The 15312-nt window shown below is 52.5% G+C and overlaps 4 protein-coding genes across 4 annotated transcripts; 3 read left to right on the plus strand and 1 right to left on the minus strand.

Annotated features, from left to right (window-relative positions):
* Window positions 1-2088: 2088 nt before the first annotated feature.
* On the plus strand, window positions 2089-4889 carry LRP88_03405 (Emopamil binding protein-domain-containing protein; the record flags this gene model as incomplete). Its single annotated transcript, XM_083240025.1, has 3 exons — window positions 2089-3666; window positions 4162-4384; window positions 4435-4889. The coding sequence occupies 3 exons, from the start codon at window positions 2089-2091 to the stop codon at window positions 4887-4889; spliced, it is 2256 nt and encodes a 751-aa protein (XP_083105155.1).
* A 1403-nt stretch (window positions 4890-6292) lies between these two features.
* On the plus strand, window positions 6293-7637 carry LRP88_03406 (nucleotide-diphospho-sugar transferase; the record flags this gene model as incomplete). Its single annotated transcript, XM_083240026.1, has 2 exons — window positions 6293-6926; window positions 6991-7637. 2 exons carry the CDS (start codon window positions 6293-6295, stop codon window positions 7635-7637), a joined length of 1281 nt encoding a protein of 426 aa, XP_083105156.1.
* A 571-nt stretch (window positions 7638-8208) lies between these two features.
* LRP88_03407 (glycosyltransferase family 61 protein) lies at window positions 8209-9636 on the minus strand (the record flags this gene model as incomplete). Its single annotated transcript, XM_083240027.1, has 1 exon — window positions 8209-9636. One exon carries the CDS (start codon window positions 9634-9636, stop codon window positions 8209-8211), a length of 1428 nt encoding a protein of 475 aa, XP_083105157.1.
* Window positions 9637-11091: 1455 nt separating this feature from the next.
* On the plus strand, window positions 11092-12849 carry LRP88_03408 (uncharacterized protein; the record flags this gene model as incomplete). The annotated part of the gene is made up of 3 exons (XM_083240028.1): window positions 11092-11285; window positions 11340-12080; window positions 12135-12849. The coding sequence occupies 3 exons, from the start codon at window positions 11092-11094 to the stop codon at window positions 12847-12849; spliced, it is 1650 nt and encodes a 549-aa protein (XP_083105158.1).
* Between the last annotated feature and the right edge of the window lie 2463 nt (window positions 12850-15312).

A 15312-nucleotide genomic window follows, 5' to 3' on the forward strand; every position in this document is an offset into this window, starting at 1 on the left:
ACTGATACGATACCCAAATCTAACGACTAATGAACTATCCACGTTCCCGCGTTCTTTCCTCGACTGCCTGCCTCTATCTCCTCGTCACCCGCAACCATGGTGAATTGTTCCGGCAGATACAGACTTTGGCCATCGCATATCCGCCACTCGAGCCCAGCCCCGAGCATCCACCTGTCAAAACATTTTTTCTCCCGTTGCCACTTCTCAACCTGCGCCTTCTCAGTCGGCTTTTTGCGTAGCTTTAGGATAGTCAATGACGGATCTTCAAAGCGTAGTCCCTCAGTTCTCAGCCTCGCGTCTAAGCTTTGGTAAAAGTCTTGACTGTGCTCAGCTAAGCCTCTTCTCTTGAACTCTCTGACAGCGGTATAGAACCGTGCTGACGGCGTGGTGTGATATCTGGAGCTGATGACACGATAACTCAGAGGACGGTATACCAACGTGACGTCGGGGATTGAATGTTGACCCTGATCCGGATCCGGGCCCGGGGTTTTGACCCTCTTGAACGGTTCGGGAAATCGACCGACCTGTACGGCCAGGGTATTGAGGATGGGCATTCCCGCAAGCAACTCTTGGACCCAAGGTATATGGGCAGCGGGGGCATTCTGTGGCAGGCCCGCGGGTATCGAGACGACCACATGCCTGACCCATTTCAGGGTGTCCCTGAAGATATCAGCGTTGACAGGACCGCACGGAATGCCCTTTATCAACTCATACACCCCGAGTGCATAATCCACAGGACGGTGGCTGTGAAATTTCCGAGCAGGTGCAGCAGAGTGCGCCCAGAGGATATCCGTCTGCAAGTTACACCGCAAGTAGAATCGCTGCGGTCTACAACCCGCCTTCTCCCAAGCCTCATAGCCGTGCGCAAGTCGCCAACAATTCCCAAGAACATAGGTGTTCTTCTCGAGCCGTATGAGATCGGGAAAGCGTTTCAAAACTACAGCTCTAGACTCGTGACAGAGTGCCCCGAGACCCTGGATCGTGAGCTGAGATTCGACTGGGTGAACGGGGAGGGCGTGATCTGGCCAGGCGGGGACGAAGCTCCCTCCGACGACAACCTGCTCGACGAGTGGGCTTCGAGGGTGGTGCGACATGGCGATTCCGAGGGAGACTCCGAGGATGAGGTATCGGTCTTCGTCGACTAAGTTCAGGCAGAGGTTCCAAATCTCCTGCTGGAGCTCGAAGGGAAGTTGGTCGAACGACATGGCGTACGGGTTCTGTGATGAGATTTGGTGGTTGAAGTTGAGGGTGATGCTTTGATGATTCTCATTTTTGGGCTAGGTACAGGTGGTCTTTTTATACTCATGACTTCAACTAGGTTTCTGATTCACTTTGTTGGGGTCTCCTTTGATCTGTCAAGAGGAACTGGCAGTTATTCGGTAGCTAAAGCTACCCACGCAGCATAAGACGAGATGTTTTACCTCAGAGCAGGTAAGAAGTCATCATAAGAATACATAAAAGGGATGTAAAGCATTGCCTTTAATTGGGACATCTTTTTCTTATTATTTGATCATATCTGATAGCAATTAGACAAGTATTTTTGCTGTTCTGTTGTCTCTTCGCATAGTCGTGTGAATGTAACTTGGGAGTCAATTGAGAGTGTTGGCCAAAAGGGCCGAAACCTAAAGAGAAATGACCAAGTTCCATTAACTGGGTTGATGGTCTCTCTCACCCCATAATGAGGTTATTCATCAGCCCCTGCTGCGGGTAGGGCTGAGCACCCGTTCAAAGAACAACCAATGAGCTCTAGTCTGGACCAACACCCAACATGACGCATACCGTGGGTCTTTCAGCCAATTCGACACTTGACAGGCGGTCAAAGCCTCGCTTAACATGTTCAGATAATGAAATAGGGTAGCATCGCGTGATCCTTCTGATTCGTAGTGTGCTCAGTATACGCGGTTTGCGGCTGTGCTGGTTGCGATGATTGCCTAGCCACCCCGTGGATGTATTCGCTAAGCGCGAGACGGGGGCGCAGTGCCCCCATTCCAAACTTGGGGTTTCATGTTATTACTGCAATCTCAGCCATCAAAACTTGATGCTGATGCATTTTTCCTCTAGTAATTTACTTCGAAAAAAGAGTTCGACATGCCGCGCAAATCGGGAACGGGATGCATTACTTGCCGCATTCGCCGCGTCAAGTGCGACGAGGCAAAGCCTTCGTGTCAGCGCTGTCTCAACTCCAAGCGCCGGTGCGATGGATATCTCCCTGAGGATTCAACCGTTACACGTCGCCAACTTACGGAAGCCGCGCGCCAGCTATCCGTCGTCGGGCCTATTTCTCAGGCTCTTTCCCAGTATCCCCGGCACAGGAGCCATTCGCCGACGCCGATTAGCATGTCGCTGTTTGACGTGTTTCGGAACCTGACGGCGCCGTCGACGGCTTCGTTTATCCCTTCGAGGTTCTGGACCAGGGAGTTGCTTCAGCTGGCGCATAGTGAACCTGCTGTTTGGCATGCTACGCTTGCGTTGGGGGCTCTTCATCAACGGCATGAGCTTTTCTGGCAAGGGCATGGACATCACAATAGCCAAGGGCTCATGGACCAGGCGCATCAGAGTTATGCACGCGCTGTATCTTATGCTCAGGATGTCAAAGACCCAACGAGACTTTTGTCCTTAAGCCTTGCACTCTTATCCATCACCAACATGATGGGGCGCTGGTCTGAGAGTCAGGTTCACATTACTGCTGGACACCGGTTATTGAAGCAGGCTGGGACTAGTGAAGCAACAATGAGTGCGGCTGAGATCCTAACGCGACTCGACCTACAAGCCATGACATTTTCCGACTCCAGCGCTCCGTATTCTTACGACAACACACCGCGGTCAGTGTACATTGACACCCTGATGCGCCAGGTAGAACGGTTGGAGAGCTATGCGCAGGCGGGCACGGCGCTGTTTGGTCTGATGAGGAGGTTCATGCTGTTGGGTGAGACATTGGTGGCGGATGACGGCGAACAGGGCGAAGAGGCCATCATACAGAATCTGATGCAGGATATCGCATCATGGGAGTACAAGATGGCCGACTTTGAGAGGAACCGTGATCCACACAACGCCATAGGAGCCATATCCATCAGGCTGTATCACACGCTGCTTCGCATGTGCATCACTGCAGGAGGCTACGGGCCCGAGGCGCGATGGGACAGGTTACTCGGATACTTTGAGCGCATCCTCACTCTCGCGGAGCTGTTGTGGTCCAACACGCCAAACACCCACGTGCAATCGCCTCTGTCTCTGGAACCAGGCCTGATCGTGCCCGTGTTCATGACGTGTCAGCGGTGTCGACATCCATGGCTCAGACGAAGAGGCATTGCGTTTTTGCACGAGATCAAGAGACAGGAGGGCATGTGGTCGAGCGACGGCGCTGCGGCGGTGGCCGAGAAGATCATGGAGGTTGAGGGACAAGTGTATTACACGAGCGACCTCTCAAGGGAGAACTCTCCGTCTCCAGTGCAGGTCGAAGAGATGTCCTGGGAGGAATGGGCAACCGGAGACGGACAATTGCCTGCAAAGACGAGTTGGGCTGGTATACCGAGAGTCCCAGAGAAGGGAAGAGTGCGGGATACTCTGGTCATGGTGGAAGCTGAGCAGAAGCGGGTTGACCTGTCGCTGATAATGTCTCCGGGAGAAGATCTTTTAGGCACACTTGGCGAAGTCCGAATGGAGACGGTGACGTTCTAATTGACCGCTTTCAATCGTTATCGTATCCGTATTGTACTGTGCTTACACAGAGCCTCAAAATGCGAAAGGATGACATTTGGGGGCAAGCGTAATCCGCGGAGCCCGAGAGCTAACGGCCTCGTCCGCTATAAAAGATCAATTCTCCCCTGTCTAATGGTTGCTGATCTTCCAATCGGAGAGTTGTCTTGAGAATCCGGGTACCGGATCTGCGGGGGGAAAGAGACCATGGTACGAGCCCGGATCTCGACTTTCCGAAAGCGCCAAGAATCTCGCTACGATGATGCGCAGGTACGATTGTGAAGATCAACAAGACAAGCCAATGTCGATAATACAATAAATAATCAACGGCCCAGAGACAATTCGATTTAATCTGGATTCAAGCATACCAGTCAACTCACCTCTTCAATTGACCACTGCAATTGACATCCTGCCATAATGGAAGGCGCCGCATTCATCGTCAACGCCGTCAACGCGAGCGGCAAGGCTCCCTCGCATCCTTACTATCCATTGAACGCTCCCCTCGCGCACTATGCCGCCAACTCGCTGTCTTCGCCGGTCCTTGTGGCTACGTTTGTCGCTGGGTCGTTGGCCATCTTCGCCGTGACGCTGCTGCTTATCCAGCAGTCTGGCCGGACCCTCTCCAAGGTTGCGACGGGAACCACCCTCTGGTTTGCGCTCTGCGGATGCATCCACTTGTTCTTTGAGGGTATGTCGAACTATACCCATCTTTCACTGATCAAATACTAACCTTTGCAGGCTACTTTACTGTCCACTTTGCCCATCTCGCCGCCCAGGACCACCTCTTCGCCCAGCTGTGGAAGGAGTACTCCCTCTCCGACTCCCGCTACCTCACCCAGGACTCATTCCTCGTTTGCATGGAGGGCATCACTGCGTTCGCCTGGGGCCCCCTCTCGTTCCTCTTGGCTTGGGCCATCGTCAAGGACCACCCGATCCGATTCCCCCTACAGCTCATCATCAGCCTGGGTCAGATCTACGGCAACCTCCTCTACTACGGCACCTGCTTCTTCAGCAAGCGCGTCCTCGAGATCGTCTACTGCCGCCCCGAGAGCTTCTACTTCTGGTGGTACTACTTCTTCTGCAACTTTATCTGGATCATGATCCCCGTGCCTCTGCTCATCCAGAGCATCTGGGAGGCTGTCGGGGCGTTTGCCAAGGTCCAGGCTGCTGAGAAGGCCAAGAAGAAGGCTTGAGGAAATAAACTTGAAGAGGAGGACGAGTGGAGGAAGGTGAAGAATAGGCGAAAAATGGGGGGAGAGGTGATACACAAGAGTTGACGGTCGAGGGGGGGTGATGCTCATGTAAAGGAAAAGCCGGAAAACTAGAGCTAAGATAAAACTCCAATCACGATAAGGTTTCAAGATCATTTAATAGATTTCCCCGTTCCTGAATTACAACACCCAATCATGACTCAATACACTGCACATGAATCTATGGATCCATGGGCACAAGCGTCGGCCAACTTTGCGCTCGGTTCGCCGGTCTTGGCTCTCTAAAAATGGTTCCACACGATGCGACTCAGGGTCTGTGAATGGCGGGAAATCGGGCCCAATATTAGGTCCGCCGGAATACGAGTTTCTAGGGTCCCTCGAGGGAAGAACAGACGGCTTTGGGAAGCAGATGCGGTACTAAATTGGCACGGACAAGGGCCAAACCATTGTTCTTGTGCCCCAGTTGGGCCAGGGTGTGTAAGGGCGTTTGGTAAAGTACCCCGTAGGTACTATCGACAAGGCCACGAAGAAGTGTTAAGATTCATGAGGAGCATTGCCGAGCGAGGGTGTGGATAGTACCTAGAGGTGATACACAGGAGTTGACGGTGTTCACAATTGAGAAGGGCGAGATGCAGTATGGGGGGTAAAGTCCCGTCTTCTTTGCATCTTACTTGTCGTGCTCCGGCCCTCGACCTGGGGGCGTTGAAAGAAGGGGTTCCAATCATCATGTCGGGGTATAACCTCTCTAATGACATACAAATCAAGAAAGATCAGACACCCTCATCTCTCTCTATTTCTCAGGTATAGGCTTCGATCATCACTTCCATCGCCTGAGAGGAACAGTTTCTTCGGGGCCAAGTAGACACAATCATGAACATAACGACATGAATCAATACAGTTTCCTCTAAAACAGGAATCATGTATTCAACTGCCTATTTCTTCAAGCATGGGAAGCTCCAAGAAATATCATTGACTTCTTTTAGTACACGGGTATGATCGATTCGGCGCTGAGACTGATGTCGCATTCCAACTCTCCCTTGACAGATCTAGTATGTAAGCCACACAAGCCCAATAGATTGACCACCTGTCACATCCGAGGCATTCATGATGCTGCTTAAATTTCTTAAATCCCTTGATTCGGCCTTGGGCTAATTGGAGATTCCCAGTCTATTCAGCTGGAACACCTATTCGCCGTGGTGAGGGAGAAGGAGCACTTCACTGGCACCTTCCCTTTCCCTTTGGCTCTCCCTTTGCCGTCTCAGAAGGGGCAAATCACAATCTTCTCTTCATACACCATTATTTGAACTTTCTCTTTGCATCCTCCACTTTCCACGGCCCCCCTGGCTCACCCGCGGTGTAGAGGTGAAAGACAGCACGCTTCCACCATGTCGCGTCTGCTCAGGCTCCTGCCGAGCCTCATTTTCCTCACCATCTTTTTCTTATTTTTGCTCAACCTTTTCGAGTGCGACTACCCGGACGTGCCTCTACCAGACGCATGGAGGGTTCAAAGTGTTGCAGTTCCGGAGAGCACTGAGCGCGCTACTACAACCCCAGGCGGGTACCCGGGGAGTCCTTCATTCCCGGGCGGCGATAATCTTAACGCACAGAAAGACGAGCACCATGGGAAAGTTTTTGCGAATGATGAGAGCCTCAGCTATAGCGGCGATGAAGACATCGATCAAGGCGACATCAATAACAGCGAAAGCCACGACGACCAGGCTGGCGAGGGCGGCGATAACATCACCGAAAGCACTGGCGGCGACAGTATCAACTGGTCTCGATTTGCCTACGTCCAATACGTTACCGATGAGGAATACCTCTGCAATTCGCTCATGATCTTCGAAGCACTCCACCGTTTCGGCAGCAAGGCAGATCGACTCATGCTGTACCCTGGCCAAGTGCTCGCGCCTGATGCCCAAAAATCAACCAGTCTTGCGGGAAAACTCTTGATCAAGGCTCGCGACGAATACAATGTCATCTTGCAGCCGATTGAGATCCAGCATCGAGAAGGTCAAGACCGTAAGACATCCCGGGCATGGGGGGTAAAGAGTGGTGGAACTCAGGATTCTAATGCTGTTTATAGAAACATGGGCCGACTCTTTCACCAAACTCCTCGTCTTTAATCAAACGAAATATGATCGTCTCATCTCCCTCGACTCGGACGGTATGCTACTCCAGCCAATGGACGAGCTCTTCCGAATCCCTCCCTGTCAAGTTGCGATGCCCCGGGCCTACTGGTTGATGAGGGACGACCCTCCAAAGAAGATGCTTTCGTCCCACGTTATGGTTGTGCAACCTGATAAAGACGAGTTCGAGAGAGTTTTGGAAAAGATTGATACCGTCGAAAAAACCGAATATGACATGGAAATTCTCAACAAGCTGTATCTGGACAGCGCAATGGTGATTCCACATCGACCATACGCTATGCTAACGGCCGAGTTTCGAATGAAGGACCATACTCATTATCTTGGCTCCGACAAAGAAGAATGGGACCCTGTCGCGGTCTTCAATGAAGCAAAATATGTGCACTTTTCTGACTGGCCTGTCCCAAAGCCGTGGATTGAGGATCTGGGACTGCGACAGGAGCACCAGCCCGAGTGCCCGACGGCTGATGGCGAGCAGGCCCAGGAGAGCTGCATAGAAAGAGAAATCTGGAATAATTTCTACACTGACTTTTCAGTGATCCGAAAGGTGAGCGACATGCTCCCAGAACCCTTCTTGTTTGACTAGTTACTAACTGGACATATTAGAGGGTTTGCGTGCCAGTCACCAAGACTCGACAGTTTAAGTGGTTGAATTGGGATCGGATAGAAGAGTGAAAGAAGAAGAATACCCGTGGTTAAAAATGCGAAACTAATTCTATCTTTCTTAATTGACCGAGATGCGAGATGTTGTGCGGCCTCCCCTCAAGTGATACATGGCTTGATACCTCAATCTGTACGCTGCTACACACCATGCAGGTACCGACCTCAATCATGTTCATGCAGCTTACATGCATCCAGGCCATCTTTCTAGATACAATGTTTCGTAATTTCTGGTATAATGGGAGTAAGTAGATCATGCTACAAGTGTATTTGTACTACCAAACGGGGGATCGCCCTCAAACATAGTCTATCTCATATCCCTAGTAAATCCTAACTGTGGACGTGACTAATTCTCGAAACATAGATGGCTGACCAGATATCTTTCCAACATCACATCAAGTCGTTCTTTAATCTCATCCACCTCTTTCATTCCCGAAAACGCCATGTGTTAAAACCCAACCAGAACGCCATACAGAATGTCTCACACAATGAGCCTCTCACACAGCATCGAGACTCCGCACACCGCTGTTGTACAAGCTCCTAACGGCCTCCCTCAACACCTCGACGAACTTGTCCTCATCAATCTCGACCGCGTTGTTCTGCCAGTCGCTGTCGGTCCCGCCGGGCACCTTACCGTGGGTGCTAAAGTACCCGTTGCCCATGATCTGCGCCAGGTTGCGGAAGCCCTTGTGGAAAAACTCGTCGGGGAGGATCTCGAGGGTTGCCGAGCCGCGGGGGAGGAACATCGTGTGAGTGAGACCGGCGCCGTGGACGCCCGCGAGGAGGTCCGTCTTTTGCACCACCTCGAGCTGCTCCTTGAACTTCATGGTGGCAAAGTCGACCTCGTTGATCTTCATGTTGGGGATTGCGGCGCGCGCAGCGTTCAGGAGCTCCGTCTCGTTGTGGAGGGAACGGGTACCGGTGCGCTTGACAAAGGTGACGACGACGTCGTTGGTGCGGTTCTGCCTCTTGACGCCGTATAGGGCGAGGGCGCGTTTGGCAAACGTCGTGACAAGTGGGGAGTCCCTACAGCCGTTGGGTGTCCAGTCGCCTTGCCAGAGGGGGTTGCTGCCGCCCGCGAAGGGGAGGATGATGTTTGTCGGAGGCTCGTCGGCCTTCAAGTCGGCGATGCGACGGATAGGCAGCTTTGCGAAGAGTCTCCAGAGGTCCCAGTAGGGGCCGTCTGCCTCGTCGTCCAGCACAACAACCTGAGCAGTCTCGCCGTCCTTGGCAGTGAGGAAGGGCTCCTTGGTGTCCGGGTCCACTGAGATCTGGAGGATGTCGACAGTATACGCGAGACTCATGATCTCCATCAGGCAGTGCCAGGGGTTACCGGAACCCTCACGCTTGAGGAGGATGGTTGTTCTGTTGGTCTTTTCATCTCCCTTTCCTCCATCCGTAGTTACATAGCTCTGCATGACATGCCCGGGACCGGTGCCATACCAGTAGCGCGTGAGATCCTGGGGTACTTGACGAACGCCTCTCTCAAGTTCTTCGTCGGTCAAGTTTCTCAAGTCGCAGTCCATCCGCCACTTCTTCTTTTGGGCGTCAAACACTGCGCCGTGGCCATAACACATGGCGTCTGTCCGGCTGTCGGCGGTGCTGGACCAGAAGCAGTGGAAACCCGAGCCAGACTCAGGCTTGCAGTAGGACACTGCCGAGTCGCGAGCGTTCTCGAGATACTTGAGCCCATATCTCTCCTCGCACCAGTCACTTTCTAGACCCTCCTGTAGATAATCCTTGGAGAGTTCTGGAGTGGCGGCAGGAGGGCTGGGCGGGCGTGAGGGCGCAGATGGTGATGACCATTTTGGCCAAGAGTTCTGATCGGGAATTGCGACGCCTTGGTAGCTTAGGCCGATTATCAGCAAAATGAGAATCGCAAGGGGTATGGCAACGCGATGCCGTCGCGCGTGGACAAAGATCATGGCGACAAGTCGCGATGAAGACCCCGCTCCGCGACAAGACTCTGACAATGCAGCAAAAGATGTTTATGGGGAACGAAACATCAGATTGAATCTCGAAGAAGGCGGCCAGGCAAAAGAGTGTCATCCTCAAGGCCACGACCAATCACCCACCCCTGACACCATCCAGATGGAGACGGGGGAGTTATGGCCCTCGTACCCCTGATGTGACGTCTCCGTCTGGCATCGATTGGCCCAATGCAGGTCGCCTTGCGGGACCGTGATACGAGCTCTCTCTAGAGACTGGCACAGCCGTAGATGGAATGGCGCAGTGCTAAGCGCCCGCCAGGAATGTAACGGGCGCCTGGCGCGGAGACCCGGAGGTGATGTGTAGGTAGGGGTCTCCATAGCGATCTATCTGAAACTGGGCAGTGATGGGACCACAAGGCGGTATTCTGTTTGTCCAAGGCAGACTCGCAGGATGGATGGATTCGGTTCAGGATCCTTCTTCGGCAGTTCAGAACTTGACTTCTTGTCAAAAGGATGCATTGCCTGCTTCCCGGCCCGTCGTGCCTGGACTAGAGACGGAAATGTGTGTTGTGAGCGGAGCGTCCCGCTCTTGTCAAAGACAGAAACAGAATTGGGCCCGACCTCTTAGAGCGCCGAAGATGCGCCATCTTTTGACGCATTAACCATAATTAGCAATTTCCAGAATAACGTTAGCGCCGCACCCAGTAACCGAGCGGCCCTGTCCCTTAAGCGATCGCTCGCTCGCCTAGCTCAAGCTCGATCTTTTTGAAAACCATCAACGAAACTCAAGTCTCCGAGTTGTGAAAACATTCTCGAAAGCTTTATAAATAGATGTCTTTTCTTTGTGGTGCATCCTAGAATCTCGCGTTCAAGTGGCAATGCTCAGAATTCTCCCGGTTGTCCCGGCGCCAGCATGGGTGGTCCGCTTCTGGTAGGTACGTGAACCAAGTAGTATTGAGTGTTGGTTGAGGCTGGAAAACTCGAAACGTCAGGGGTTCAATAATATGGAGGAAGGATCGCTCAAAGGCGCAACTAATTGGTTCCGCGGGACAGGGTTGCCGCCTACCTGCATCTCGGCCAACCTTGAGCGGAGGCATCGACATGGGGACAGCCTCTCCCATGCTGTGCTGTTGGGTGCGACATTGCTCGTCCCTTGGGGGCTGAAGAGCAAGAGTGGGAAGATCATCCCCTCTGCCCGCTGCATCTTGAGAGAATGGCGACAGCGATCCCTGGGTGAGTTGTTGGTTCTGGCGCGGACCCGGACTCCGGCTGCACACTCTCATTTTCTCTGTCGGCGCCCCCTCCCCGTCCAACTTGACTCTTCTTCTGTTTCTCTTTGCTGTCTTGTCGATCATCCTGCGGATGAGATCGACTCTGCCCTTCGAAACACTTATCGTGTAATAATATGGTATTGGGTCGACATTGAGGGCATCCTCGACAGGTTTCACGATGCAGTCTCCTTCAGCCTTGTACTTCTGGGCCGCGATGCTGCTCCTCGAGGGCAGCTCGATGGCCCAGGATTGCGTTCCGCTGCCTCTGTCCATGGGCATTAACAATGTGACTCTTCCCTCGGGTCAATCCCGTCGGGGCATATCCATCAAAGTCGGCACTCCGGAGCAAGAGCTGTCGTTTTTGCCTCGATGGTAAGTCATTGCGACTTATACCGAGTCATCCGAGCTGGAACTGATTGCGTCTAGGGGTAACAACAATACTTTCGTCTACGGGCCAAAGTGCGATAATGATGGCAAAGAGGCTTCCTGCCAGACATGGCGAGGAGGCTTTTACGATCCCTCAAAGTCCAACACAAAGGGCGCCACGGCAACGGACTACAAGCCGCTGGTCGAGCCCTTTAACGAAGACACATACAACATTATCACCGAGACCATCAGCTGGAGTGAGGACCTGACTCTGAACAAGTTCCCCATCGCCCGCCCGAAAAACACCTCAACGTGGGATCTCCAGGGCTACTCGCCGCAGAACCTCATCGGCATGGACTCGGGATCTACCATCATGGAGGCCCTCAAGAACGCGGGTCGTATCGCCTCCAAGTCGTTCAGTTTCTGGTGGGGTCTCGACGGCGTCGAGGCAAAGGACCAAAGGGGAGGTTCCTTCGTGCTAGGAGGATACGACAGGGCCAAGGCTCTGGGTGACGGTTTGACAACTCAGCTCTCCAACTACGCCAGTTGCTCGACCGGCATGGTGGTCAACATCCTGGACATAGTTCTCAACTTTTCGAATGGAACCGATGTTTCCATTTTCGAGGATGACAACGGCGGCACGGCGCTCCAGGCTTGCATTGTTCCGGATCTACCAAATGTTATGGCCATGCCGTATGATCCGTACTTTACCAACCTAGGCCGCGCCATCGACAATTACGAGGACGGTCGGAGCATGGGGATTGACTTTTGGAACGTCGTTCTCGACCCTGACAGGGACATGTAAGTTGTGCTGACTGTCTCACCTTTGCGGCTATTGGCTGACTTGACGCGCAGTTACGATGGTGATTTGACCTTTAAGCTGGGCGGCAGCTTGGACATTACCATCCCCAACCGCCAGCTCATTGTCCCCGAGAGGATCATCAACGACAAGGGAGAGATTGTCACCAACTCATCCCGACCTGTCATTCGCATCAACTCGCTCCAGGAAGTGTCCAAGGATGCATTCCCCAGCCTCGGCCGCTATTTCCTGACGGCCGCATACGTCGTCACCAACAGAGATGCCGGGGAATTCACCATCTACCAGGCCAACCCGACCAGCAGCGAGGACCTTGTCGCCCTCGGCGAGGATAACAAGTCCATCAACGCCCAGGCAACCTGCACGGTTGCCCCGACCGCCTCAGCTGACCCTGGCGAAGGCGACGGCAAGGATAGCAACAGCAATAACAGCAACAACGATAGCAACAAAAACACCGACAATTCTCCCGCTGAAGCAAGCAGCGGTCTATCTACCGGTGCCGTCGCAGGCATCGCAGTCGGCATCTGCGTCCCCGTCATCGCGGGCGTAGCATTCCTCGTCTGGTGGCTGATGAAGCGCAAGAACGCCAGGGCCGCAGCGGAACAGCACCACTACCAGTCAACAGCCGCATACATGTCCAGCCCGGACGAGCCCAAGAACGGATATCCCACTCAAGGCGTGCCGCACTACATCCCCCAGGAGATGTCGGCGGATAACCAGCCCAAGCAGGCCCCCTACGAGATGCCTGGTTAATACGGATTAGAAGAATTCATGATTGAAAATTTACAGTTTGGAACTGGGGGACGATATTTTTTAATTCTCACAATGTCTATAACTTTTTTGGGTGTTGAGCGCTGGGGAAAGCGGGTTTTTGTAGAGGTAGCTGAGGTTTCAGATTTATTTAGATACCACGAAGCGGGATTTTATAACATGTATAGCTGAGTAGATGACTTGTTCATATTATTGAATAAAATAAAATAACCACAATGATTCTACATGGCGCTGATTCTGTGACTGAGTCTCAGCTGTTGACTGGTGGTTGACGGTTTGAGGATCTAGCGTGCTCTCTGTGAGCCTGAGGACGTGGGCAGAAAATGATGCACAACTTCAAACTTCAGAACAGGCAAGCTCAACGATACCAGAATAAGATTTAAAGCTTTCATTGGAGTTTTCATTAAAGTATGGGCATACTTGTCGAGTGTCTTGCAGGCACCAGACCATGGATGCCGCTACCCTAAAGGCGTGGACGAGGCGGTCTCGGACACTGAGCCAGAGGTCTTCGGTTCATCACAAACCATAAATCACACGTCTAATTTAATAATATTCAAAGATTTTGCCTCAAGGGGGGCGCTGGGCTTGCATTTCGGCTACCAAGGGTTGCATTGGGCTGATTGAGTTTCCAGTGTGCATCATGACGGACGTTGTCTTAAAGCCACGCGAATGCAGCCACCCACAAACACACACTCCCTTAAGCGCGAGTACCCAGTCTTAGACTCCTAAGCAAGTTTCAGCGTCTATTCTGCTAGAGAACCAGATTCAGACCACTTTCCGCTCTAATGGCGCTTCTGGTAAACGCGATACCGCGTGATTCATGACACATATCCTAACTCATTGTACCTCAGCTTGAACTGATCTCAACATCGCACTCCATGCTCTGTTTAGATTAGCTTCATGTAAATTCATCCTCCAAGTGGAACTTGGGGGCCGTTGGAGCCTAGTTTATCAGGTCTTCCGCAATGTGGAATGAGCTCCGATGCATACTGAACCAACAGGTCGGTCGTAGCCACTGAAGCGACATAGAAGGCTATCAGTACCTGGATTTATGAAACACAGAGCACACTTGGTTCTATAGTAGGTGCCAGATAAGGGTGGTATTCCGTCCTTGCAGCTGTCCTGTTTCATGACCGCTCTCTCGGAATCTCCGAGGCGCCGGGGTCAACGATTTCGTAGAACATGGGCATCGGAGTTAAATAGAACATGTTAATGAACGCGTGGCTTGTGTGACTCAGAAGATGAGTTTGTGTTATCAAGTTTGAGAGCGATTCTTTCGAGAGCTTCGTTGCGATCCGTGAGGTAGGACCGGGAGCAATGAGCCTGCAAACCTCGCCTTGGACATTCACTCACACAGCAATATTTACCCAGCTCCCATCTACACCTGTTTGACAGTAGTCAACCGTGGACGCGCAAGCTCCAAGCAAGAAAACCGGCGTCAAGACGCCAAGCGCCGAAGCCCACTCAAAGAAGCCCATGTCTACCATCGCCATTGGCATTTCTCCTCCGCAAACCCAAGAAATGCCTGCCGGCGAATGTCTGGCTGCCGCGCCGTAGTCGAGGCCCTGTCCATCGCGCCACCTGTAGCCGCCCACCGGCGAGACGATTAAGCGCGCAACAAAACACGACTACATTAGCTTACATCTTGGGGAAGAAAAAAAGAGAGTGGCTGGAGGAACCCGTTGCAAGGGTTTCTGGGCGCTTGGTGAAACCTGGGACGGACCGGGGGAGTTGCAAGGTCGGGGCCGATCGCGTTGGGGATGGCAAGGTAGACAGTTTTTCACGACAACATCACAGGTGAGCCCATTCGCAACTCTGGGGAATCGCCAAGAGTCAAGTGTGGAGGGAGGTTATACTGAATCATGTTCTTAATTTATCGGGTTGAGCAAAGCTGCAGTCCTTGCGTCCGAGTTTGACGATGTCGACGAAAGACGACACTTACAGGCCTTGAATCCATTGTTGGCTCTATCACCAGGTGCATGCATGCGTCCTTCAACATGCCATTATACCCAGGGGCCGTGCAACATGTGTGTGGGAACAGAATCCTTCAGCCCTAGCAAGCTCCCATGGGAATGGACGATTCGCGCATCCTGTCTGCAGACTCCATTTTGGGAGGCGATGCTGGCAGATGCCATAGATGGGAGGAACTCGTCCCAGCCATGACCTAGTTAAACTCGACTTGCTGCCTCTTTATCGTACTTCAGTCAGCTTTATCTTCCCGTTGAGTTTGTTTCCTTTGTTTAGTTCTCTTGATCCTAGCCGGCTGGGCGTTAAGAGACGCCATGGCTTATTCATTCGTTTCTTTCCCTTCCCTTCACTTCTTTACGATACTCGTTTTCCTTTTCTCTCTTTCCTCCGCTGATGATACCTGCGTTACTCGTCCCATATCTCTGCCGATCGAGAATGTCACTTTGGCGTCTGGATATATCCGACGTGGCGTCAATC

This window comes from Fusarium phalaenopsidis (genome assembly GCF_050370095.1).
Source record: "Fusarium phalaenopsidis strain FUZ10S chromosome Unknown contig_32286, whole genome shotgun sequence".
In the NCBI taxonomy this organism is placed as follows: Eukaryota; Fungi; Ascomycota; class Sordariomycetes; order Hypocreales; family Nectriaceae; genus Fusarium; species Fusarium phalaenopsidis.